This window comes from Crotalus tigris, unplaced genomic scaffold, assembly GCF_016545835.1.
Source record: "Crotalus tigris isolate CLP2741 ecotype Arizona unplaced genomic scaffold, ASM1654583v1 scf7180000017559.9942113025:1136094, whole genome shotgun sequence".
In the NCBI taxonomy this organism is placed as follows: domain Eukaryota; kingdom Metazoa; phylum Chordata; class Lepidosauria; order Squamata; family Viperidae; genus Crotalus; species Crotalus tigris.
In genome coordinates, this window is record NW_024096473.1 from 391,992 (window position 1) to 417,098 (window position 25,107).

The window sequence follows — 25,107 nt, forward strand, 5'->3', positions numbered from 1 at the left end:
ACGTTTCGACGAAGTCCCATTCGTCATCTTCAGGCTGGTGTTTTCGGCTTCGTGCTCCTAGAAGCACAAAGCCAAAAACACCAGCCTGAAGATGATGAATGAGACTTTGTCGAAACGTCGCCAAGACACTTATAATTTGACACGGGAGAAAACCCGAATAACCAAAGACCTACATACAAACACCTGTGAAAATCTCACAAATATGTGTGTGTGAGTGTGTATGTGTGTGTGTAAAAATGTATATTATATTTATATATGTTTGTATGTGTGTGTGTGTGTATACATCAACCCATATTGAAACCTGTAGAGTGCTAAATTTATGTTTAAGAAGCCCAGAAGAGAAAAGAGAAAGAGGAAGAGAAGCAATTTTTCTGGATTTTTGGAGCATCTCCCATGAATTTGGCATTTATTGCTTTTTTTAAGTGTTAAAAAAAAACTTATAGATGGGCAAATCTCTGTCCAAATCCAATGTAGTTGGGCACACAAACAGTATATAGATATGGCAGTAAATATCTGATGCTGGCAGTATGAAATAATTATGGAAAAACAGAGATACAAACGTGGGGGAGATGATGCTTAACACCAAACCAAATAGCAGCAAAGTCAATAGATTGTCATGACCAAATATTTATCAATGCAAAACCCTGTGGTGACTTTGCAACTGTTATTTCCAAGGAGCCAGTGTTAACTTTTAGAAACAAAGAACATTGGTTATTTAATGCAGTCAACTCTCATTTAAGAAATAACCACACTACATCAGGTGGGGGAGGCCTGCTACTTTGTTCTGCTTTTCTTTCGAGGGTCAAATGAATTAATTTGACAAGGATATTTAAAATTATCTTTCAGAGACAGTCACGCTCTCCTAAAAATGGAACTCTTTCTCCCCCCCCCCCAGGATGAAATAGTAATTAAATCAAGTTACATTTGTAGGGCAGATACACCTAGAAGTACAGATCTATTTCCCTCCGTGGAAAACCCACTCAATGAGTCTCATCATCCTTATGTGACTAATTTAAAACTTTTAAAATCGCCAACCTGCAAACCAGTTTGAAAACAGGCAAATGTGACCTTAACCAACCTTTCTGATTAAAATTTTGACTGAGCAGTGATGAATCCTAGACTGTTTGCAGAATACCTGAAGTCTTTTAACTATTCCAATATTCAACAGACAGAATATATATATATATATTCAATGCACAACAATGCCTGCACGCCTAATGAAAAATAATACAACTATTTTTTTTTATAAAACCGTTTTAAGACCATAAATTGCTTCTAAGTGCAACATGTATAGGGGTATCTTAGTTCTTTCATTTAAATAAGTGGCTCCGGAATTTTTAAAAGTGATGTTTGAAGCTGCTTGATATCTGACTGAGCTCCTGGAATTAAAATGGGGAAAGACTAGCTTTGCATTCAAAAAACAAAAGCTTATAGCACAATGGTTGAAAAAATAAATAAAGTAACATTTCAAGGCATAATCAATGATAATGATATGACAGCTTCAGATTCTGCCCATAGAGACAGAAGGGAAAGATATTAAAGCATTCAACTATGCTACAACCAGATTAAAAGGAACAAAAATCCATATTTATCCCATTGGCAAGCAGAAAGAATAGTTCCCCAAAATTATAGGATGACATTTGGCTTCTTGCAATTCATGATGTCAGTGTCCCCGCGGGTAAGTTTTAAAAACACAAGGTGAATAAGTAGAACCCATTTTCTGCTTTGGAGGAAATAATTGCACCATAAATGAACACACGTTAACCCCTTGAATGGGAAATAAATCACTCCAGCATGCTCCTAAAATGAAAATTCCTTGAGAAGTGTGCAGACCGTGAGGTTTAGCCTGGAAATTTCCCCAATTGCTTCCTGCGTAAATTTGATGAAACTCGTAGAACGAAAAGCAGTACTGTGTAGGGTAAACGAGCCCAGACGTTTACAACCAGGTGGAAATGTGTCAGATAATAGTAAAGCTTAAAGACCGTTCTGCTTGCACTCCGGATTGTGTACTGTTTGAACAACTGTGGGACGTAGACAGGTAGGATTCTTCCACCCAAGCACTGTGACACGTTTCTCCTTTGTGCAACGTGATCGGAAAAGGAAGACGAAGGAAAAGGACGGTACGAAAAATTCTAAGAGCTGCATAAGAAAAGAGGTCTCCCTTTTTTTTCTCCTCCTACGTGGAGCCTTCAATGCTCAGTTAGCGGCGTCTCTACGTTCTTGCTTGGAGGAAAGAGTTTTTCCACTGGGGTTTGCTGGCTGCGTGTGGAATTCCTGTAGAGTTTCTAACAACGTTTTCCTCTCCCGTTCCAGACGGAGGACGGTCTCCTTCAATTTGCCTTCGTTGTGAAGCAGAGCCTCCACCATCACTTCTAGGTTGTGGATCTTCCTATTAGCCACCTTGAAAGAATAATCAGGAAACAAGGATATTGAGGATAACGGAAGAATATATCCACAGCAGTAACCCACGGGGGCCTCCTCGTCAAATTTTTAGCCGCCAGCCCTGATGGACGTGGTCAAGGACCACAGATGTTGGGGTTGACGGCTAAACAGATTTCCACCCATGTCACATGAAACCACACCTGATTCAGGGCTGGCACTTACATGCAGAGTAAAGATGGAATTAAAAATACAATTTTAAAGGGCCTTTCTAATGGGCGTATCTAAATTCCATTCGGAGTTGGGATTTCTACCTTGTTCCAGAACAAGTGAATGGGTTGGGCTTCCTTTTGCAGTACATTGTTATAACGTCTACAGCAGGGGTTCCCAGCCAGGGGTGCTCGCACCCCGTGGGGGTATGAGACAATATTCCAAGGGGTGCGAAAACTTGGGTTTTCAAAATTAGAAATTCAACATTAAGAAAACCAAGATCATGGCATCCGGCCCTCTCAATTCCTGGCAAATAGATGAGGAAGAAATGGAGGTAATGACAGATTTTATCTTCCTGGGCTCCAAGATCATCACAGATGGGGACTGCAGCCAAGAAATTAAAAGACGCTTGCTCCTGGGGAGGAAAGCTATGGCAAATCTAGACAGCATTCTAAAAAGCAGAGACATCACCCTGCCAACAAAAGTACGTATAGGCAAGGCCATGGTTTTCCCAGTTGCAATGTGAAAGTTGGACCATAAGAAAGGCTGAGCGCCAAAGAATGGAGGCCTTTGAACTCTGGTGCTTGAGAAGACTCCTAATATTAAAAAATATTAAAAACATTTAAAAGCTGTAAAAATATATATAAAATGATCGTCTTGAACTGTGAGATGGGTGGCAATAAATTTGACAATAATCATAAAAACAAGTCTAATGGACAACGGGATCTTAATAGTATTAATTCTTGGTGCTCTCTCAGCTTGCTTGTTTTCTTGCAGACATCTCATTACCCAGCTAAGCGACATCATCAGTATTAGAAGGGAGTGTGAGGTTTTTTGCTGTTTATACACTGGTGGCTCCAGGCGTGTAAAACCCTTTAGATCTTAAATCAGGAACATCACTTTGAATTTTTTGTGTGTGAAATCTTATGGCTATCCCATAAGATTTGTTCAAATTAATTTTTGACCAAGGGAAATGTATTCATTGTTGATTGCATCCGGCAGAAATAAACACGAGTATCTCTTTACTTGCTTAATGACTCGTTTAACACATAATGCATAAATTGCAGTCCATACCTGCAGCTCCTCCAGAAGATCAAAGTTCTGCTTCCGTAAACCACTGTTGGCTTTCTCCAGTTTATCCATCCTTTGATTGTCATTGAGAGAAGAATCTGTTAATTCGTCCTGAAGCACATGGTATTCCACTTCATAAGCTTGCAGCTGTTTGGAGATATCCATCTCAAATACCTGCCATGGGAAGGGAAAAAATAAACAGAAAAACTCCATGGATTTGCCTCGTAAAAAAGCAAGCCAACGTTTAGAATTTTAAAGTATCAAAGAAAAAAAAAAAAGCGTTTGGTCTGCATGATAAGAGCTCTTAGCTCCTAGCAAGCGATGTCAATTCTAATCATGAAAAAAAAAAATCCATTTATTTCCAATAATCCATCTCGTGGAGCGATCCTAAGGCAGTGGTTCTCAACCTTTTTAATGCCGTGACCTCCCCAACCGGTTGTAAGTCGAGGACTACTCAACCGGTCGTAAGTCGAGGACTACTCAACTGGTGCAGCACCGTTTGCAGAATGGGACTTTTGGCGGGCTCAGCAGGGCAGAGGCAGCCTGGACAATTCCTATTGGCTTTTGAAAGCCAATAGAATTAGACTCTATTCAAGAGAGTCTATTCTATTGGCTTTCGAAAGCCAATAGAATAAAAGGGAGTAGCACAGCTAAGGAAAAGGGGAAAAAATGGCAGACTGCGTTGTTTGGCGACCCCCGTGAAATAGTCGTTCGACCCCAAATGGGGTCCCGACCCATAGGTTGAGAACTACTGTCCTAAGGGAACAACTGTTCTAAAGCAGCAGCTTGCCTTCAAATCCGAAGCGCTGCAAATCGGAACGAAGATTTATCCTGTAGCTGCAATGTTGACACACTGATTTAAATCCAATTTAAAAAATAAAAATAAAAATTAAGAGGATTGAGTTTTACTCTTTGATATATCCTGCGATACATCTCCCCGTAGTTTTTACTCTTCCACAACGATTTTGCATTAAAAAGTCTAGGCCGTTCTGTGTTAAATTTGCTTTTTTTTTTTTTTAACGCGCACAACATATTGCGTTGTGTTTCTTAGGGTAGTCAGACTAATTTCTGCAGAAGGGAAGCATCTAAAGCTTTACTCCGTGCCAAGTAAAACAGGAAGAAGCAGTCGGGGATATAGCCTCCCCATTACATAAGACATCTTAAAACAGATCGGGCTATTGTTTGGGAATACGTTAATTCTGCATAAGGAAATTCCAGCCTCTTAACGGCCCAAATAAACTGCAGTTCGGCTGGTATCAATTACACAGGGAAGTTGTTCTCAATTTTGCAGCTTCTACTTTCCCTGGCGATACGCCACGTCATACCTGGTTAATGATTTTTTCCATCTGTACCAAGCCTAGATTGGGGAGAATATTTTTAATGAAGTCAACGATCGTTTCCAGGTTTTCATGTTGCAGAATCAAAAGCTTATGGCTCCCCAAAAGGCTCAGAGCCACTTTAACTATAACTTCTGATCCTTGGAGAAACATCATATCTGGAGAAGGAGAGGAGAAACGTTAGGAAGAAAGTTGGAAGATGATGATTCTGTTTGTTTACCTGACGTTTCTGCTCGTTTATTCTTTAGTGAAAGCTACAACTGGACAACCTGGGACCTGTCCGGTCCTCGTTCCAGAGATATTTCTTTACCAAAACAGAGACAACAGAACGACCAGAGGTGAGCCCAAAAGCAGCGGAGCAGGAAGAACTTTGCATTTCCAACAGGCTTCTCCAATGACTTCCCTTGTAGAAAACTGCTAGGTAGCGCTGGAAATTTAACAATCGCGGGAGCATAGTGTGGTGGCACACTGTGACTACGGTGCAGCGGCGCTGAAGTGGCCCCAGCTTTGCCAAATTTAAATCCCACAGGAGTTGTGGGTCTCAGAGTTTGGATGCATTCTGTAACTTAGCCCATTTGAGGTTTGGTGATTCAAAAATTGTTAGCCTAAGACAGAGGTCCACAACCTTTTGGGCACCAGGGACTGGTTCCATGGAGAGAGGTTTTTCCACGGACCGGAGGGTGCGTGGTTTTGTGTGTTGCCTGCATTCCACGGATGGGGCTTATTTTGTGTGGACCGGTTGTTGGCATGCCACGGCCCAATAACTGGTCCACAGCCCGGGGGTTGGGGATGCCTGTTCTAAATCACTATGTTTGTTAACTGCTCCTTTGGTGGAATATCAGGTCTCAATAAGTTTATGCTGGTATAACATCACCGCAGATGGGGACTGCAGCCGAGAAATTAAAAGATGCTTGCTGCTGGGAAGGAAAGCTATGGCAAATCTAGACAGCATACTAAAAAGTAGAGACGTCACCCTGCCAACAAAAGTGCGTATAGCCAAGACCATGGTTTTCCCAGTTGCTATGTATGGCTGTGAAAGCTGGACCATAAGAAAGACTGAGCGCCAAAGAATTGAGGCCTTTGAACTCTGGTGCTGGAGAAGACTCCTGCGAGTCCCCTGGACTGGAAGGCGATCAAACCGGTCAGTCCTAGAGGAGATCAACCCTGACTGCTCTTTAGAAGGCCAGATCCTGAAGTTGAAACTCAAGTACTTTGGCCACCTAATGAGAAGGAAGGACTCACTGGAGAAGGGCCTAATGCTGGGAAAGATTGAGGGCAACAGAACAATGGGATGACAGAGAAGGAGGTGGCTGGATGGAGTCACTGAAGCAGTAGGTGTGAGCTTAAATGGACCCCAGAAGATGGGAGAGGACAGGAAGGCCTGGAGGAACATTGTCCATGGGGTCACGATGAGTCGGACACGACTTCGCAACTAACAATAACAACCAACATCACCAGCAGGATTTTCTTGTTCTCTCTCACCGCTTTCTCCTATTGCCTTCATTTTTTTTCCCCAAGATCAGGAACGTTCCCAACAAGCCGCCCCTCTTCTCATTAGGTGGCCAAAATATTCAAGCTTCAAACATCCTTAGGCATTCGGATGACTTACCAAACACCCGGGCGACAAATCCCAGGGGAAACTGAGAAGCGAACACGGTCAGAAACCAAGGGGCAGCGTAGAGGCTGGGGCTAATCTCATTGGCTTCAAAGTGGTTGTAAAGATCTTTGTGGTAATCGTGAAGCAGTCGAGAAAGCTGATACATCTGGATCTGCGAAGCAAATTTTTTAAAAAAGAGAAGAAAATATACAGTTAGGACAATTTACACTGTAATCGTTAGTGGTGGATTGAGGGCGGTGTTTACGCAGTTGGGATGTTCAGCGATTTGGGTCCAAAGTGGAAAAGTTGCTTTGGAAGAGAGATGGGGACAACTGCTACCGGACTTTGCTCAAAATAAGACCCAACCAGAAAATAAGCCCTAGCATGATTTTTTAGGATGCTCATAATATGAGCCCCCATTCCCAAAATAAGCCCCAGTTAAGATTTTCAGCCAGAAGGATGCATTTAGTACCGTATTTCCCTAAATATAAGACCTAACTGGAAAATAAGCCCTAATGCGCAAAAATTAATATAATATAAAACCTGGTCTTATATTAATTTTATCTTCTTAAAGCAGCTACACCTATTCTATTCTATTCTATTCTATTCTATTCTATTCTATTCTATTCCTTATTTCTATTCTATTCTATTCTGTTCTGTTCTATTCTATTCCTTAATTCTATTCTATTCTATTCTGTTCTGTTCTATTCTATTCCTTAATTCTATTCTATTCTATTCCATTCTATTCCTTAATTCTATTCTATTCTATTCTATTCTATTCTATTCTATTCTATTCTATTCTATTCTATTCCTTATTTCTATTCTATTCTGTTCTGTTCTATTCTATTCCTTAATTCTATTCTATTCTATTCTATTCTATTCCTTAATTCTATTCTATTCTATTCTATTCCTTATTTCTATTCTATTCTATTCTGTTCTGTTCTATTCTATTCCTTAATTCTATTCTATTCTATTCTGTTCTGTTCTATTCTATTCTATTCTATTCTATTCTATTCTATTCTATTCTATTCTATTCTATTCTATTCTATTCTATTCCTTATTTCTATTCTATTCTGTTCTGTTCTGTTCTATTCTATTCCTTAATTCTATTCTATTCTATTCTATTCTATTCTATTCTATTCTATTCTATTCTATTCTATTCTATTCCTTAATTCTATTCTATTCTATTCTATTCTATTCTATTCTATTCTATTCTATTCTATTCTATTCTATTCTACTATTCTATTCTATTCTATTCTATTCTATTCTATTCTACTCTCTTTTATTCTACATTCCTTCTACTCTACTCTATTCTACATTCCTTCTACTCTACTCTACTCTATTCTATTCTACATTCCTTCCACTCTACTCTATTCTATTCTACATTCCTTCTACTCTACTCCACTCCACTCCACTCCACTCCACTCCACTCCACTCTATTGATGTTCCCGTAGAAATGGAATACAGAGTTCACCTATTAATACAAAACTAAATAAACCTAATGAATCTTCTGACCTGTACAATCGTCATGGGTCGATATTGCTTCCTAAGGCCCATATCGAACATCAGGAACTTCAGCATGTTGAAGGCTTCTTCTTCGCTCATGTGCAGCAACAACACCCCTGCCACAAAACTGAGGCCTTGACAATAGCTTACTTCCTGATCCAGGAGGGAATACGCCTTCAAGATATTGTAGAGAGAGAGCTGTCCAGCTCCAAGCTGGGCTGAGAAGTAGGGATGTGTCGGGAAAGTGCGTCCTATGGGAAAGAGGAAGAAAGAGAAGGCCATACTGTCATACAAACACTTTCCAAATATTAAAAAAACAAAACAAAAACACAATTCATAGAATAGAATAAAATAGAATACAGGAATGGAATAGAATAGAATTGGAATAGTAACATAAAATTATATATCAATGGAAAGATAATTTAATCAAGAATGTAATGCAGAAATGGATTACATTATCCAGAAATGGATAAAATTGGATTCGGAAACAGAGCTAGTAAAAGATTGTATGATTAAATGGGCTCAGAATATTCAGGAACCGATTTTATTAGATTTGTGGGAGTTAATTTGGATTAGAAATGTTAAATTTACGCAGGCTCAAAATTTGAGGGAAAATTTTTATAAAATGTTTTATAGATGGCATCTGGATCGTAAAAAGTTGTCTTGTATGTACCTGAACCTGCAACCTAAATGTTGGAGATGTGGTAGCTTGAATGCAACTTATTTTCATGTTCGGTGGACTTGTAAAAATATTAAAGTCTTTTGGATTATGATTTGGTGGAACATTCAAAAGGTTTTTAAGAGGAAGATTAACTTTTCTCCCCAATTATTTCATTGGGGTATTTTTGTGGATTTTGATGCTAAAGAAACTATTTTAATGTTGAATTTAATAACAGCAGCAAGATTATTGGTGGGTCAATATTGGAAGAAGGATACTCTGCCTTCTTTAGAAGAATGGGTATTTAAGGTTTCTAATTTAGCAGAAATGGCCAAAATTTCTGCTTATTTAAAGGACCATTCACAAGAGAGATATTTCAATGTATGGAGAAGATGGATAGAATATGTTCAGAAGAAGTATGGAACTACAAAGTTTCATTTATTTTATGAGTAATGAATTTGTTTATAAACTTATGATGTTAAAGTTTGAAGAGAGTTAAGGGTTAGTAAGATTTTGGTTATTGTATAATTAGTAAACTTAAGTAGATTATGTTTAATATGTTTGTATAACCCTGTACTTGGCTCTGGGAAGCTGGGGGGGGAGGGGGGAGGGGGGATGGGGGCGGGGGGGAGGATGGGTTGGAGGTTAAATAGGTCAGATAAGTAGAAATAGTTTTGGGGTTTTTTTGTATATAATATTGATGTTTTAACTTGGAGAGAGGAATTGCTCGGGCATTTCCCCTGGACTGCATCCGGAGTGAGAAGATAGGAGGAAGGGGAGAAGTAAGTAGGAAGGTTGAGGAGAAGGAGGAGAGGGGGAGAGTGAGGAAGAAGAGGGAAAGAGGGAAGTGAGAGAAGAGATTAGAGGGTGGATGCGGTTTGGGGGGAAATGGGTGAGCAATACCGAAAGTTGTCTGTATAAATTTACTTTATTCTTTATCTGAAGTATTCTTTTATGAATGTAATGAAAAATTGAAAATAAAAAATCTTTTACAAAAAAAAAAAAAAAAAAGAATGTCATGCAACAGAGTTTGTTCAATGATCTGTTCTGTATTCTATGAAAAGTTACAGCCAAATCACCAGAAAAAGGAAGCCCAACTTGCTTAGGTGGATCTCAGGTAGCTTTCCTTCATCTGATTGTAGCCAATGAGCAGGAGTGTTTAGAGAGCCAATCGGGTGTCATCTTGTTTTGGCAAGGAGCCAATCAGATCACAGGAGGATTCAGTGATTGATGTCCTGTATTGAAGCTGAGAGGAGGACGTTTGTCAGTGTGTTACATGATCGCTATCAAGTCAGTTGGGGGTTTTTGTGTCCTTTCATTTAGTGAGCTTGTAAAACGTAATAAAATTAAAGTCATGGTGCAAAGAGTTGACGTAAAATAGTCTTGTTAAGTGAACAAGGCTACAGTTATAAAGAAATGAGAAGAAAAATGGGTGGAAACGTAACCATAGGTGGCATTTCTACGGTACACTTTTCCCAAAAGGGTGCCACAATTTTGGGCAGTACTGTAAATATATGTCAATCGTCTGAATTTTGATCACGTGACCATGGGGATACTGCAACGGTCGTAAGCGTGAAAACCCAGAATAACTTACTTTTTTCGGTAACTTCAAATACTGTATATTCTGGCGTATAAGATGACTTTCGCAAGTCATCTTATACGCCAGAATCGGCGCTGAAGTCGGGGGTCGTCTTATACGCTGAGTCGTCTTATACGCTGAGTCGTCTTATACGCCGGAAATAAGGTAGTTTCTGGCGTATAAGACGACTTTCTAGGCATGCGACTCGGCGTCGATCGTCTTATACGCCGGAAATAACGTAGTTTCCAGCGTATAAGACGACTTTCTAGGCATGCGACTCGGCGTCGATCGTCTTATACGCCGGAAATACCAGTAGTTTCCGGCGTATAAGATGACTTTCTAGGCATGCGACTCGGCGTCGATTGTCTTATACGCTGGAAATACCGGTAATTTCCGGCGTATAAGATGACTTTCTAGGCCTGCGACTCGGCATCGATCATCTTATATGCCAGAAATAACGTAGTTTCCGGCATATAAGACGACTTTCTAGGCATGCGACTCGGCGTCGATCGTCTTATACGTTGGAAATACCGGTAGTTTCCAGCGTATAAGACGACTTTCTAGGCATGCGACTTGGCGTCGATCGTCTTGCAACTTTGCGTCGAACTAGGGGGTCGTTTTATACGCCGGGTCGCCCTATACGCCGGAATATATGGTAGTAAATAAAGGGTTTTTAAGTGGAGGACCATATATAGAAGATTTTAGGTGCTGAAGGCCGTTGGCCACCAAGACATTCCTTCCATATATACCACCGTCTAGTCATACGTAAAACGCCTTTGCAAATGCATAACCTTCCGAGTTTAATATCGGAGTTGCTTGCGGGCAGACTTACCCAAATCAATCAGAATGGCATGCTGCTGGGAAGTCAGCTGTTTCAAGAGCTCTTTGTAAGGGGTGTCTTTCGGCTGTTGCTTATTTGGAAATGGGTGCTTGAGTTGGTGCAGCTCTGCTAGAAATTTCCATATCTCTCCCCGTTGTTGCCGAGGGACTCCTTTTCAAAAAAGATTTTAAGAGTGAAAGAAAGAACAGCAGGGAATGAGACTAGGCGCCAACACACACACACACACACACACACTACGGTACTTGGTATTTACAAGCTTCCTGCTTTAAAAAGAAATCATTCCACGCAAGGGGGATGTCCTTCTGGAAGAACCTTGCAATGCTGCTAGGATAAGCTCATTTATCCTGGAGGTGAGCTAATGCCATCAGCAAGGAGCAAAAGGAGAGGAATATGGCTCTTGTGCTCTCTGAGCTGACTGGCTTTCTCGCAGATGTTTCATGACCTAACTAGGTAACATCATCAGTGCTAGAAGGGAGGGGGGTCTGCAGAGAGGAGGAGGAGGACTGTGGGGTCCTTGGTGCTTTCTGAGCTTGCTTGTTTTCTTGCAGACGTGTCATTACCCAACTAAGGAACATCATTAGTGCTAGAAGGGAGGGGGGTTTGCAGAGAGGAGGAGGAGAAGGAGGAGGAGGAGAACTGTGGAGTCCTTGGTGCTCTTTGAGCTTGGTAATTTTCTTGCAGACGTTTCATCACCCAACTAGAGAACAATATCAATACTGAAAGGGAGTGGGGGTTTGTATAGAGGAGAAGGAGGAGGAGAGAACAAATGGGGGTTTGCACAGAGGAGCAGGAGCAGGAGTGAGAGGAGGACTGTGGGATCCTTGGTGCTCTCTGAGCTTGGTGATTTTCTTGCAGACATTTCACTACCCAACTAGGGAACATCATCAGTACCAGAAGGGAGTGGGGTTTGATCTTTGTTTATTCACATGTGGCATGCCCTGTCAGAGTTGATGGGAGTCTTCTTGGTGGTTCCTAGAGTAGGTTGTTGTTTATTGCTTGTCTGAGTTGGTAAGCTGCTTGATTGGGGTATTGCTTACTTCTTGGTTGTGGGTCCAGCATTAATCTTGGTGTTAATCTCTGTTTAATTGGGTATTGATTAGCATCGAGGAGACGTTTTGGTCTTTCTGTTTTATTTTGGGGGGGTTTTTTGAGTTGCCTCTTTTGAACGATTAGTGGATGTTGTTTATCTCTGTGTGCCTCTATGTGCCAGATAAGCAGAGATTAACACCAAGAGTAACACTTCAACAACAATCAAGAAGTAAACAATACCCCCATCAAGGAACTACCAACTCATAAAAACAAGATAGAAAAGATCTATAAACTGAGAGTTAGAGCAAAGTATTGAATCCACAGGAAACTTTTTTTCCCCCTGAAAATGTCTCTTTAAATTGTTCTGCCCATAACTAACATCATAACTCTTAATTTTATTCCAGTAATATTATAATCAAAAGTTCAAACCGCTGCACATGATGCAATTTATTTGACGTCATGCTATAGTCTTATAAACGATTCTTGCATCTGTTTCAAAAGATAATACTTCACTTTCCAAACTGCCAACATATCTGTGTCCCTCAGGAATCAGATTCACTCACCTTTCTCAACAGCAGTGTGTATTTTGTCCATGTCAAACTTCACCTTCGATCTTCCTGGTGTGGTCAGCATTTTATCCCAGACGGACATTACTTCTTTGAGGCACGGGGTGACTTCTTCGTAATCAAGCTTCAGGCGTTTATTGAGTAGATTGTTTTCAGAAGCTAGAGGAGAGAAAAAAAAGGGAACGGGTTAAAGCCAGGCGCCTTCGCGGAAGGCCGCTAACAAATTTTCTGCAAGATAGCGAGAGCGCTTAGACTTCTATACCACTTCACAGTGCTTTACGGCCCTCTCTAAGCGGTTTATAGAGTCAGCCTTCTGCCCCCCAACAATCTGGGTCCTCATTTTTCCGACCTCAGAAGGATGGAAGGCTGAGTCAACCTTGAATCAGTTAGGATCAAATTGCTATCTATTCAATCTAATCATCACGGTCTATCTATCTATCTAAATCTATCTGTCTGTGTATCTGTTCTATCTAATCATATCTATCTATCTATATCATCTATCTATACAATCTAATCATCACTGTCTGTCTATCTATCTTCTAACATATATCTATGTCTGTCTGTCTGTCTGTCTATCTATCTATCTATCTATCCATCCATCCATCTATTCAATCTAATCATCACTGTCTATGTATCTTCTAATATATCTATCTCTATCTATCTATCTTCTAACATCTATCTATATCTATCTATCTAGCCATCTATTCAATCTAATCATCACTGTCTATCTTCTAACATATATATCTCTATCTATCTTCTAACATCTATCTATATCTGTCTGTCTGTTCTATCTAATCATATCTATCTATCTATCTATCTATCATTATCTATCTATTCAATCTAATCATCAGTTTGTCTATCTTCTAACATATATCTATCTATATCTATCTGTCTGTCTATCTAATCATATCTATCTATCTATCTATCTATCCAATCTAATCATCACTGTCTATCTTCTAACATATATCTATCTCTATCTATCTATCTTCTAACATCTATCTATCTATCTATCTATCTATCTATCTATCTATCTATCTAGCCATCTATTCAATCTAATCATCAGTCTATCTTCTAACATATATATCTCTATCTACTAACATCTATCTATATCTGTCTGTCTGTTCTATCTAATCATATCTATCTATCTATCTATCTATCTATCTATCTATCTATCTCATTATCTATCTATTCAAACTAATCATCAGTTTGTCTATCTTCTAACATATATCTATCTATATCTGTTTGTCTGTCTATCTAATCATATCTATCTATCTATCTATCTATCTATCTATCTATCTATCTATCTATCTATCTGCCATCTATCTATTCAATCTAATCATCACTGTCTATCTATCTTCTAACATATATCTCTATCTATCTATCTATCTATCTATCTATCTATCTATCTATCTATCTTCTAACATATATCTATATCTGTCGGTCTATCTATTTATCTGTTCTATCTAATCATATCTATCTATTGTCTGTCTGTCTGTCTGTCTGTTGAAATGAAGGGTCCTTGGTGCTCTCTGAGCTTGGTTGTTTTCTTGCAGACATTTCATCATCCAACTAGGTAACGTCCTCAGTGCACTGACGACATGCTACCTAGTTGGGCAATCCAACATCCCATTATGTTACCGAGTTGAGGAATGAAATGTTTGCCAGAAAGCAGCCAAGCTCATAAAGCATCAAGGACCACACAAAGCAAGACAGAATCCTACTTAGTACTTGGATAGATGACACCAGGACATCCCAAGGATGTAGACTACGGGGGAGGGGAACGAACCCGTCCTGTGTACAATAAAACAAATTCTTGATGGGTAATTAACACTGGATCCTGAGGAAGACATGTTATAGCCACATCAAAGTCATAAAATTTAACTCTATCACAACTAAGAGAAGAATCCAAGATCTTGCAAAGACTAGAGCAGGGGTCAGCAACCTTAAACATTCAAAGAGCTACTTTGACCCATTTCCTGCAGAAAACACTGGGAGCTGTAAAACTTGTGCACGCACACGCGCGCGCCGAAGAGAGAGCTTCATTGAAGAGTTTAATTAAAAAGAAATAGAGGCTGCTGTGCATGAATTCTCTCTCTCTCTCTCCCTCTCCCCCCCCCCTATCTTTTCCTCCCTCCGATCTTCTGCTCACCTGGCCAGTTGGCCTGACACTGTTCTCCGACAAGCTGACACACATTCTTATTGTCCTGTGTACAATAACATGGAAGTATCCTGTGGTTGTTAGAAGCTGAACTGGACTAGAAGAAAGCTCAAGTTTATTGTGGCTTCTCCCATGGAATCTATCTGGAGGCACATTTGCTCAGAGACAGATTCAAGGACCATTGCTTGAAGAGAGAAGGGTTTCAAAAAATAAGCTAAATGAGACGGTAAAGAGGCGTGAAGGTGACAATATCTTTGAAGTTAAAGAAGTGAATCCAGCTCTACTGGATGCCGGCTTCAAAGGAGACAAGAATCTGGGCTCCTTATCAGCACTTCCAGGAACAGGACTTAAAAGCTGCCGTTTTGTAAAATAAACAAAGTGTCTATCGAGATAAAATAAACTCAGGATGGGTAAAGTACAGGAAGTAGGATAACAAGCACGGCAGGCAGTACACAACACACTATCTTCAAGTGGCTAATTTGGCGTCTTTGGGACAAACACCCCAAATATAGAATTTCCCGGAGATATTTGGTGGTTACCTTGCAGTTTCCGGTTTTCCTTTTCCATCCGAAGGAGGAGTATCTGTTGGAGAATGGCTTTTTGCCAAAGTTCCCGCAACTCCTTGGGTGTCCTTTTTCTATCTTCTTTTGTGGCGCCGAAGGGACCGTCTTCACAAACTGGCAGCAACGGTGATCGAGGTGGCAATTCTCCCAGTTCAGAATAATCTTATTAGACCAAAAGAGAGAGGGGGGGAGAGAGAAGAAGAGAAAGAAAAGAGAGAGAGAGAGGAGAAAGAAGGAAGAGAGGAGAGAGAGAGGAGAGAGAGATAAAAGGGGAGAGAGAGACAGAGGAGAAAGGAGGAGAGAGAGAGAGGAGAGGAGAGAGCAGGAGAGAGAAAGAAGGAAGAGAGGAGAGAGAAGGAGAGAGAGAGAGGAGAGAAGCAGAGAGAGAGAAAGAAGGAAGAGAGGGGAGAGGAGAGAGAGATAAAAGGGGGGAGAGAGGAGAGAGACAGAGAAGGAGAGAGAGAGAGGAGAGAAGGAGAGAACAGGAGAGAGAAAGAAGGAAGAGAGGGGAGAGAAGGAGAGAGAGAAGGAGAGAGAGAGATAAAGGGAGGAGAGAAGAGAGAGAGAGAAGGAAAGAGGAGAAAGGAGGAGAGAGAAAAGGAGAGATCAGGAGAGAGAGAAGAAAGAAGGAAGAAAGGAGAGAGAAGGAGAGGAGAGCGAGGAGAAAGAGAGATAAAATGGGGAGAGAGGAGAGAGAGAGAAGGAGAGAGGAGAAAGGAGGAGAGGGAGAGAGAGGAGAGAGCAGGAGAGAGAAAGAAGGAAGAGAGGGGAGAGAAGGAGAGAGATAAAGGGAGGAGAGAGGAGAGAGACAGAAGGAAAGAGGAGAAAGGAGGATAGAGAGAAGGAGAGATCAGGAGAGAGAGAAGAAAGAAGGAAGAGAGGAGAGAGAAGGAGACAGAGAGGAGAGGAGAAAGAGAGAGATAAAATGGGGAGAGAGGAGAGAGACAGAGAAGGAGAGAGAGGAGAAAGAAGGAGAGAGAGAGAGGAGAGAGATATATAAAGAGAAGGAGAGAGAGAAAAAAATCAAAAACATTTTTTTTTAATTTGAAGATTTGTCTGAATTCCTAGATCAATCCTAGCCTCGGGAAAATAATTATCAAAAGAGGAAGGGAAACTGAAAATCTTACAAGATCCTTTGTCTACTAGACAAAGACCCAATTATATTTGTGTCTACGGAGATTCTCAGTCATCCAGGTCGTGGTTATCCCAAAGGTGCTTTTTTAAAAAGGCAACTGGACTTTTGTTTATCCTTGAAGATGTTTTCCTTCTCATCCAAGAAGCTTCTCACGTTCCGACGGGAAGAACTGAAGAAGCTTCTTGGATGAGAAGCGAAACAGCTTCATGGAAAAACAAAGTCCAGCCGCCTTTTGAAAAAGCAAACAGTTTAGTCATTTTAATGCAAGATTTGACAGCTTTTTTTCCTGACTTAGTGAACTTTATAACTACCCTAAAGGACTCCGTGTTTAGTGAAGAATTTTCTACAAAGTCCGCTCGCACACACAACTTAAGAAATCATTTGGGCTGGATTTTCAAGTAGTCCCTGAAAAATATATTCAGCTCAGCAATGAGATGCAAAAAGACTGCACAAATTGTTCTCCACGCAAATCGAGCAATATGGCAATGTTAGACCTCCGACGGTCATTTGTGTTTTCCTTCCTACCTTCTTCCTGTAAACCTCTAAATTAAAAAAAAAAAAAAAAGATAGACTACAATAAACAAACTAAAAAAAAAAAAAGAATTGCACCATTGCTAGAACGAGGTATTTTGGTATCCACCAACTTGATTCAATTTCAGGGCAGGTAATCTGAATAATTCAATAATTTTTTCTGGAATTACCAAAATGGAGAGTGCCATCTAGTGTATAAGACAGGGGTAGGCAAGCTTGGCTCTTTTATGACTCGTGGACTTCAACTCCCAGACTTCCTGAGCCAGCGTGGAGGAACTATGGCTCCCCCATGGCTTGTGGACTTCAACTCCCAGAATTCCTCAGCCAGCATGGCTCAGCTTGGAAACCTCTCCCTTTCCCCTCAGCATTGCTGGCTCAGGAATTCTGGGAGTTAAAGTCCACGAGTCATAAAAGAGCCAAGGTTGCCTACCTCTGGCCTAGACCTAGGCCGCTTTATGACTGGTGGACTTCAACTCCCAGAATTCCTGAGCCAGCATGGCTAAGCATGGAAACCTCTCCCTTTCCCCTTAGCATGGCCGGCTCAGGAATTCTGGGAGTTGAAGTCCACGAGTCATGAAAGAGCCATGTTGCCTACCCCGGTATAAGATAAAACAGGAACATGACACATTTGAATCTGAATGCTTTATTTCTTCTTCTTCTTGTGCCATATCCGTTATCGGACGTTGGCGATCATGTTGGCGATCCTACTTTTATCAGCAGCCGCACGAAAAAGTGCTGCTGAGTTTTGTCCAAACCAGTCCCTTAGATTTTGAAGTCACAATGTTCTTCTTCTGCCTGGACCTTGTTTGCCTTCAATCTTTCCCTGGAGGATTAAACGGAGTATGCCGTATTTTTCTGGGTGTCGCATCACAAGTCCGAAATATTCTAATTTTTGTTTTTTAATTGTTTTGATGATTTCCCTTGGCTTTCCCAGGTGGCTTATCCCCTCCTCATTTCTGATCTTGTCAACCCAGCTTCTACGTAACAGCCGCCTGTAAATCCACATTTCAAATGCTTCCAGTCTCTTCCGGTGTCCTTCTGTCAGAGACCAACTCTCTACTCCATAGAGCAGGATAGGAAAAATATAGCATCTGACAAGTCTGATTTTCAATCTTAGGCTTACTTCGTGACTGCAGAAGACCTTTATTTGGCCAAATGCTTTATTTGGCCAAGGGTGATTAAACACAAGGAACAAAATCACCCAACTGAAGGCATCATGTTTCACAATCTACTTAGACTATTGATTTTTCTCCTCAGCCTAGGACACCAGCTGAGCCCAAAATTTCTGTTGCTAAATGAATAATTTTTTTGAAAGAGAATTTTGCCTCATTTTACAACTCGTCTTGCCCCAGTTCTTAAGTGAATCACGGCAGCAGCTGAGTTAGTAACACGATTGTTCAAGGAATCCAGCTTCCCCCATTGACTTGGCTTCTCAGAAAGTCGCAAAAGGAGATCACACGGGACCCTGAAACCGTCGTAAATATGAAGCAGTTGCCAAGTGTCTGAATTTTGATCACGTGACCACGGGGGACGCCGCAACTGTCATGAAAAACAGTCATAGGTCACTTTTTTCAATGCCGTTGAAACTTCTGAACCGTCACTATACAAAATGTTGTAAGGTGAGGATTTACCTATATAATGTGACTCTCTTTTGAGGCAAATAAGTCTCTTCCAACCCATTTCCCTAAATTATTACTCCTCTTTTTTGTACCACAGTTGCAATTTCAACGCGATCCTGAGTTTAAAGTCATTATCTCCACTTTAAAGCAACGAAACGGACTCATTTCTTTCCCACTTCTGTTTGGATTTCAGGCAGAGAGTTGTTGTTGTTAGTTGCGAAGTCATGTCCGACCCATCGCGACCCCATGGACAACGTTCCTCCAGGCCTTCCTGTCCTCTACCATCTTCTGGAGTCCATTTAAGTTCACACCTACTGCTTCAGTGACTCCCTCCAGCCACCTCATTCTCTGTCGTCCCCTTCTTCTCTTGCCCTCCATCTTTCCCAGCATCAGGCTCTTCTCTAGTGAGTCCTTCCTTCTCATTAGGTGGCCAAAGTATTTGAGTTTCAACTTCAGGATCTGGCCTTCTAAAGAACAGTCGGGGTTGATCTCCTCTAGGACTGACCGGTTGGATCGCCTTGCAGTCCAGGGGACTCGCAGGATATTGAAAAATCAACACAGTCGCCCCCCTCTCCAAATTATATGCACTGTAAAACTCCTGAGCCATGAATACATATTTCTTTTTTTTCCCCTTCTCAAAACCGACATTCCCGCCCAGCTGTGCATGTATTCAGGCAGTTATTTTTATTTTGAAAGCCAAAACCACAAAACCGTGCCCCCCTCCACTAGCAAAAACTTAATTCAGTGTATTCTGCGGGGGGGGGGGGTAAAGAAAAGTAAAATTGACCTCCAAAATTGTATACACAGATCCTTTTTCCCAGCTAAAGCAACAACATTCCCACAGTTCTACAGTTGCCAGAAGTAAAAAAAAAAATGGCAATAGAAAGCAGCAATGTGAAACAGCAGTGTGACTTCCTGCCTTGGCTACTCCGTGCTGGTGCTGTTTCATTGTTATTCTTGTTGCTTTTCTCCTCTGAAGGTAACACAACACGGGATGGTGTTGTCTTCCTTACAATCCCTTGCAACAACGCTGCATTAGGTTTGAGAGGGATTCTTTCTACCAGAAGTCTAAAATTGTCTTGTGACAACCTCAAAACAATAAGAGCACCTTGGGCTGGACCTAACTGGAATAGGGACAGATCAGAAGCCGGAGACAGGGTGAGGCAACATCTCCTGGCTGTGAACAGACAGCTTTCACTCAAAGTGTACAGGGTTTTCGAGCTTCCAATGAAGAAGCAGGTTTGGCTATGATCTCAGGTCCATCGGAGATAAATCAACAATAAAGGGACTCGGCTCCCAGTGAAAGCTAAAGTCACGGGGATGGCAAGACACAGGCTCTGAACGTGGTGTGGAAGTGAGCACACAACTCATCAGCACACACATGGACCCAAGTCATCCAGGACACATCATTGTTGAGTCTCAAGAAGTGCTTTTTTTTTTTCAGGAGGCCTCTGGACAAGACACAATATTTCCTGCATTTTGATGTGGGCAATTCCACTAGTTCAGGGGTAGGCAACCTGGGCTCTTTTATGACTCGTGGACTTCAACTCCCAGAATTCCTGAGCCAGCATGGCTCAGCTTGGAAACCTCTCCCTTTCCCCTCCGCATGGCTGGCTCAGGAATTCTGGGAGTTGAAGTCCACCAGTCACAAAAGAGCCAAGTTTGAAGACCCCTGAGCTAGAGGAACATATGAAAGCATAATTAATGTTAATTAATGTAGACTTTATTAGTTTAGAGCAGGGGTAGGCAACCTTGGCTCTTTTATGACTCATGGACTTCAACTCCCAGAATTCCTGAGCCAGCCACGCTGAGGGGAAAGGGAGAGGTTTCCAAACTGAGCCATGCTGGCTCAGGAATTCTGGGAGTTGAAGTCCACGGGTCATAAAAGAGCCAAGGTTGCCTACCCCTGAACTAGTGGAATTACCCACATCAAAATGCAGGAAATATTGTGTCTTGCAGACACTCCTCGAATTACAACCATTCCATGACCATTTGAGCCAGCATGGGGGAATTATGGCCCCCTCATGACTCGTGGACTTCAACTCCCAGAATTCCTGAGCCAGCATGGCTCAGCTTGGAAACCTCCCTTTCCCCTCAGCGTGGCTGGCTCAGGAATTCTGGGAGTTGAAGTCCACGAGTCATAAAAGAGCCAAGGTTGCCTACCCCTGGCTCTAGTGGATTGCACTAAAAGAAACGCTGCCAGAAGACGCTCAGCTTTCATTTGTGGCATTCATTAAACCAGCCCTTTTAACTAACAATGGATCTTACCTTCGTGCCAACCGGAAGAATCACATCCTTTTTGTGGCGTCGCCACTCTTAAAAAGATCTGCTGCCTCCAAGAATGTCTTCGAGCCTTCACCGGGGTCTCGGGGATCAAATCTGCTTCTTTTGGCTTGGATTTGTTATCTCTAAAATTAGAAGTCACAGAATTTATTGATTGTAGCTACAGTCGCAAGGCATGTTGTTTTCGGATGAAACCAAATGATACGAATTCTCTAAAGAGGCTCAACAGCAAATTAAAACTGAAATACCTACTCTTGTTTCAATGGATAACAATGAATATCAATAATGTATAATAAAGATATGGTAGACATACATTTATTTTGTTTATTCTCTATCATTTAATCTGCAAAACAGGCAGAAAGAAAACATGGTTGACCAACCGCTCTGTTGAGTCAAAGTCCTGTTAGAATAAAATAATATCTGTAGGAGAAGAAAGAGTGGCATAGCCTGGCGGGCGGAATCAAACAAGGAATCAGCCTGGAGTCTGTACGTTCCCATAAATGCTCCCTCTTAAATTTCATTAATTCTTCTCTAGAGCCAAAATAATGCTGACTGTTAGTTGTGACATTAGTCTAGTCCAGGGGTGGGCAACCTTGGCTCTTTTATGATTCATGGACTTCAACTCCCAGAATTCCTGAACCAGCTGTGCTGGCTCAGGAATTCTGGGAGTTAAAGTCCACATGTCATAAAAGAGCCAAGGTTGCCTACCCCTGGTCTAGTCTATTAAGAGTTAATGAATTCAAGAGCAGCTGGGCTTGGTCCATTTATGACTACTAGACACTACTAGGCTGATTCCTTTTTTGACTCCACCCCCTAGGCTCTGCCACGCCTTTTCTTACAATATCTGGGGCTTTTTTAAGCAAGAAGAGAGTTGAAACCAGACATGGTTCCTGCAGCAGAGTATTCCAAAGCGTGGAGGCCATTATCAAGAAGGCTTGGTGTTTGGTCTCCTCCCCATGGACCTCCCAAGTGAGGGGTTGGATAACTCCCCAAGCCTTCTTCATGATGAGATAAGAAGACTCATATGAGGGTGAAGATTTGTTCTCCGAGCTTGTGTCTTGATTTCCAAACGGTTTACTACCAGGCTAGGTAAAATCTTATGGGACGTCAGTGTCCGTTCTTCTGCTTATAAGGGCTTCAGGTGTGAGGATCTTGCGATGGGTCAGGTGGGAGTCATCAGTGAGAGGCTTGGGGTGAGGGCCCCACCAGCAGTTCACCTCCCTAGGACCCTGACCTCATGTAACCTCTCCACCACAAGACTCATCACAAGCCACTCACTGATGACTCACACTGACCCACTCACTCGACACACTCATACCGACACTGCCATGCTCTAAACTCCACTGAAGACCTCATTTCACCTGGTAACGAAACATCCACAAGCTTGGAGGACAAAGATTCACCCTACACCCAAGGTATTTGCCACTATTACAAATCAGAATCAGATACTCATGATATACACAGCCATGTGGTACAGAGCTTCACAGAGGGCAACCAGAACTTTGAAAAAGCTAAATGTGGGTGGACGTGCCCCAAAGCAAAAAGCGTTTGGGTTAAAATACATTTATGGTTGGAAAAAATGACTAAAAAAACAAATAAGATTTTAAACCAGAATTATTTTTGTTAGGAACAATAGGAGCTAATTCTGAGAAAGATTGCAGATATCTAATACTACACATATTAACGGCAGCAACAATTGTATTTGCCCAACATTGGAAAAAAGGAAAACTTACCAACTGAAGAAGAATGAATTCAGGAAATTTTAGAGTGTGCAAAAATGGATAGATTGACTTTAAAGATTAAAAGAGAAAGAAGACTCGGTGTATTTTAGAACATGGGATAATTTCCATCAATGGCTAGAAAGCCGAGTCTGAGAGAAAGGAACGTGATATGTAATTTTAAATATATATTAGCATTAACTAACATATTGTTTGTGATAATTAACTATATCTATTATTGTTAGTTAAATACGTGTACCCAGACATTATGCTGTTTGCTAAATATTGAAAATGTTATTTGGAAGAACCCCAACCCCAACCCCAACCCTAACCCTAATCCCGACCCCACCTTATCCCTAATATCTCCCTAATATCTTCTTCTTCTTGTGCCGTATCCGTTATGGACATTGGCGATCATGTTGGCGATCCTGTTTTTATCAGCAGCTGCACGAAAAAGTGCTGCTGAGTTTTGTCCAAATCAGTCCCTTAGATTTTGAAGCCACGACATTCTTCTTCTGCCTGGACCTCGTTTGCCTTCAATCTTTCCCTGGAGGGTTAAATGGAGTATGCCGTATTTTTCTGGGTGTCACATCACGTGTCCGAAATATACTAATTTTCGTTTTTTAATTGTTTTGACGATTTCCATGGGCTTTCCCAGGTGGCTGATCACCTCCTCATTTCTGATCTCGTCAACCCAGCTTATACATAATAGCTGCCTGTAAATCCACATTTCAAATGCTTCTAGTCTCTTCAGGTGGCCAACTCTCTACTCCATAGAGCATGATAGAAAAAATATAGCAAGAGAATATCTATCAAAAATATCTATCAAAAATAGAATTTAATCCACCAAGCTTTCGTCAAATACATTTGACATCGTCAGGGTTAAAAGGCAAACGCTGGGGGAAGTCTTATATACAGTTGTTTAATGCCTGTACACACACACACACACACACACACACACACACACACACACACACAGTATATATAAAATTGGAAGTGTCTGGGCGACGTTCCGACGAAGTCCCATTCGTCATCTTCAGGCTGGTGTTTTCGGCTTCGTGCTTCTAGGAGCAAAGGAAGAAACAGCTGCGATCACACATTGCTCCTAGAAGCACGAAGCCGAAAACACCAGCCTGAAGATGACGAATGGGACTTTGTCGAAACATCGCCAAGACACTTCCAATTTTACGCGTGAGAAAACCCGAATAACCAAAGACCTACATACAAACACCTGCGAAAACCTCAGAAAACAAATATATATATATTTAAAAAGAAAAAGCTAAATGTGGTCAGTTATGGTTTGCACTTGAAGAGCAGACCTCCCCACCATCCCACAGCTGTAGCCCAAATCTTAGAAGAAACCCACAGCCAGCCAGTTTTGGAAGGCAACGTGGAGCTGATCTCAATCGGAAGACTTTTCTTTCTCGCTTGAAACCGCAAGAGCTTCAACCTCTAAACTGTACCCCTAGATCCGAAGGCATCTTTCTGAACCAAGGATTCCCTACCTGGTGGACTTCCTAAAATCGGAGGTGACATTCTCATCGACGGGAGCCAGGAATTTTAAGAAATTGGGTACAGAAGAGCAGGAGTGAAGCTTTTGCTGGAGAGAGGAACGGTAGGAGGTGCTGAACGTAGTTGACAAGAAGCTCAGAACGGGAGAAGTTTAGCGCGGCGGGGAAAACAGGCAGGAAGAGAGAGAACAAAAGAAACGACAAAAGGAATAAGCAACAAATTAAGAAAAAAATGTAAGACTGCCAGGAATGAAAACAAAGCAAAGGCTAACACTGTCACCTGTGTAATTTTATTTTATTTTTTTTAAGATAACTGCTTAGAACAGGGGTAGGCAACCTTGGCCCTTCATGACTGGTGGACTTCAGCTCCCAGAATTCCTGAGCCAGCATGGCTCAGCTTGGAAACTTCTCCCTTTCCCCTCAGCGTGGCTGACTCAGGAATTCTGGGAGTTGAAGTCCACGAGTCATGAAAGAGCCAAGGTTGCCTACCCCTGGCCTAGGCCTAGGCCGCTTTATGATTCATGGACTTCAACTCCCAGAATTCCTAAGCCAGCATGGCTCAGCTTGGAAACCTCTCCCTTTCTCCTCAGCGTGGCTGGCTCAGGAATTCTGGGAGTTGAAGTCCATGAGTCATGAAAGAGCCAAGGTTGCCTACCCCTGGCTTAGAGGCTCATTCCATTTTCAGGATAGGCCATGAAATCACATTTGTGTCATTTTCTTTGAAGTGGGTTATCAACACTGAAAGCAAGGCTATGAGAAGGCAGGGTAGAGGAATCTCATAAGATGAGTCCAGGTGTAAAGGAGAAGTATCTGTGC

At 41.5% G+C, this 25,107-nt stretch overlaps 1 protein-coding gene across 6 annotated transcripts in view; it reads right to left on the reverse strand.

The window, feature by feature from the left end:
- Window positions 1-366: 366 nt before the first annotated feature.
- TBC1D1 (TBC1 domain family member 1) overlaps window positions 367-25,107 on the reverse strand; it is an 84,190-nt gene continuing 59,449 nt past the window's right edge. For 3 of the 6 annotated variants that reach the window (XM_039347496.1, XM_039347479.1, XM_039347525.1), the window contains 10 exons: window positions 24,286-24,426; window positions 21,048-21,187; window positions 15,471-15,656; window positions 12,771-12,932; window positions 11,170-11,328; window positions 8,110-8,351; window positions 6,607-6,766; window positions 4,986-5,155; window positions 3,664-3,834; window positions 367-2,400 (listed from right to left, as the gene is read on the reverse strand). In XM_039347496.1, the coding sequence (XP_039203430.1) occupies window positions 2,197-2,400; window positions 3,664-3,834; window positions 4,986-5,155; window positions 6,607-6,766; window positions 8,110-8,351; window positions 11,170-11,328; window positions 12,771-12,932; window positions 15,471-15,656; window positions 21,048-21,187; window positions 24,286-24,426 (1,735 nt within the window). In that variant the 3' untranslated portion in view covers window positions 367-2,196. The remainder of the gene's footprint in view (window positions 2,401-3,663; window positions 3,835-4,985; window positions 5,156-6,606; window positions 6,767-8,109; window positions 8,352-11,169; window positions 11,329-12,770; window positions 12,933-15,470; window positions 15,657-21,047; window positions 21,188-24,285; window positions 24,427-25,107) is intronic. The other 3 variants (XM_039347515.1, XM_039347508.1, XM_039347488.1) reach the window with 2 other exon arrangements.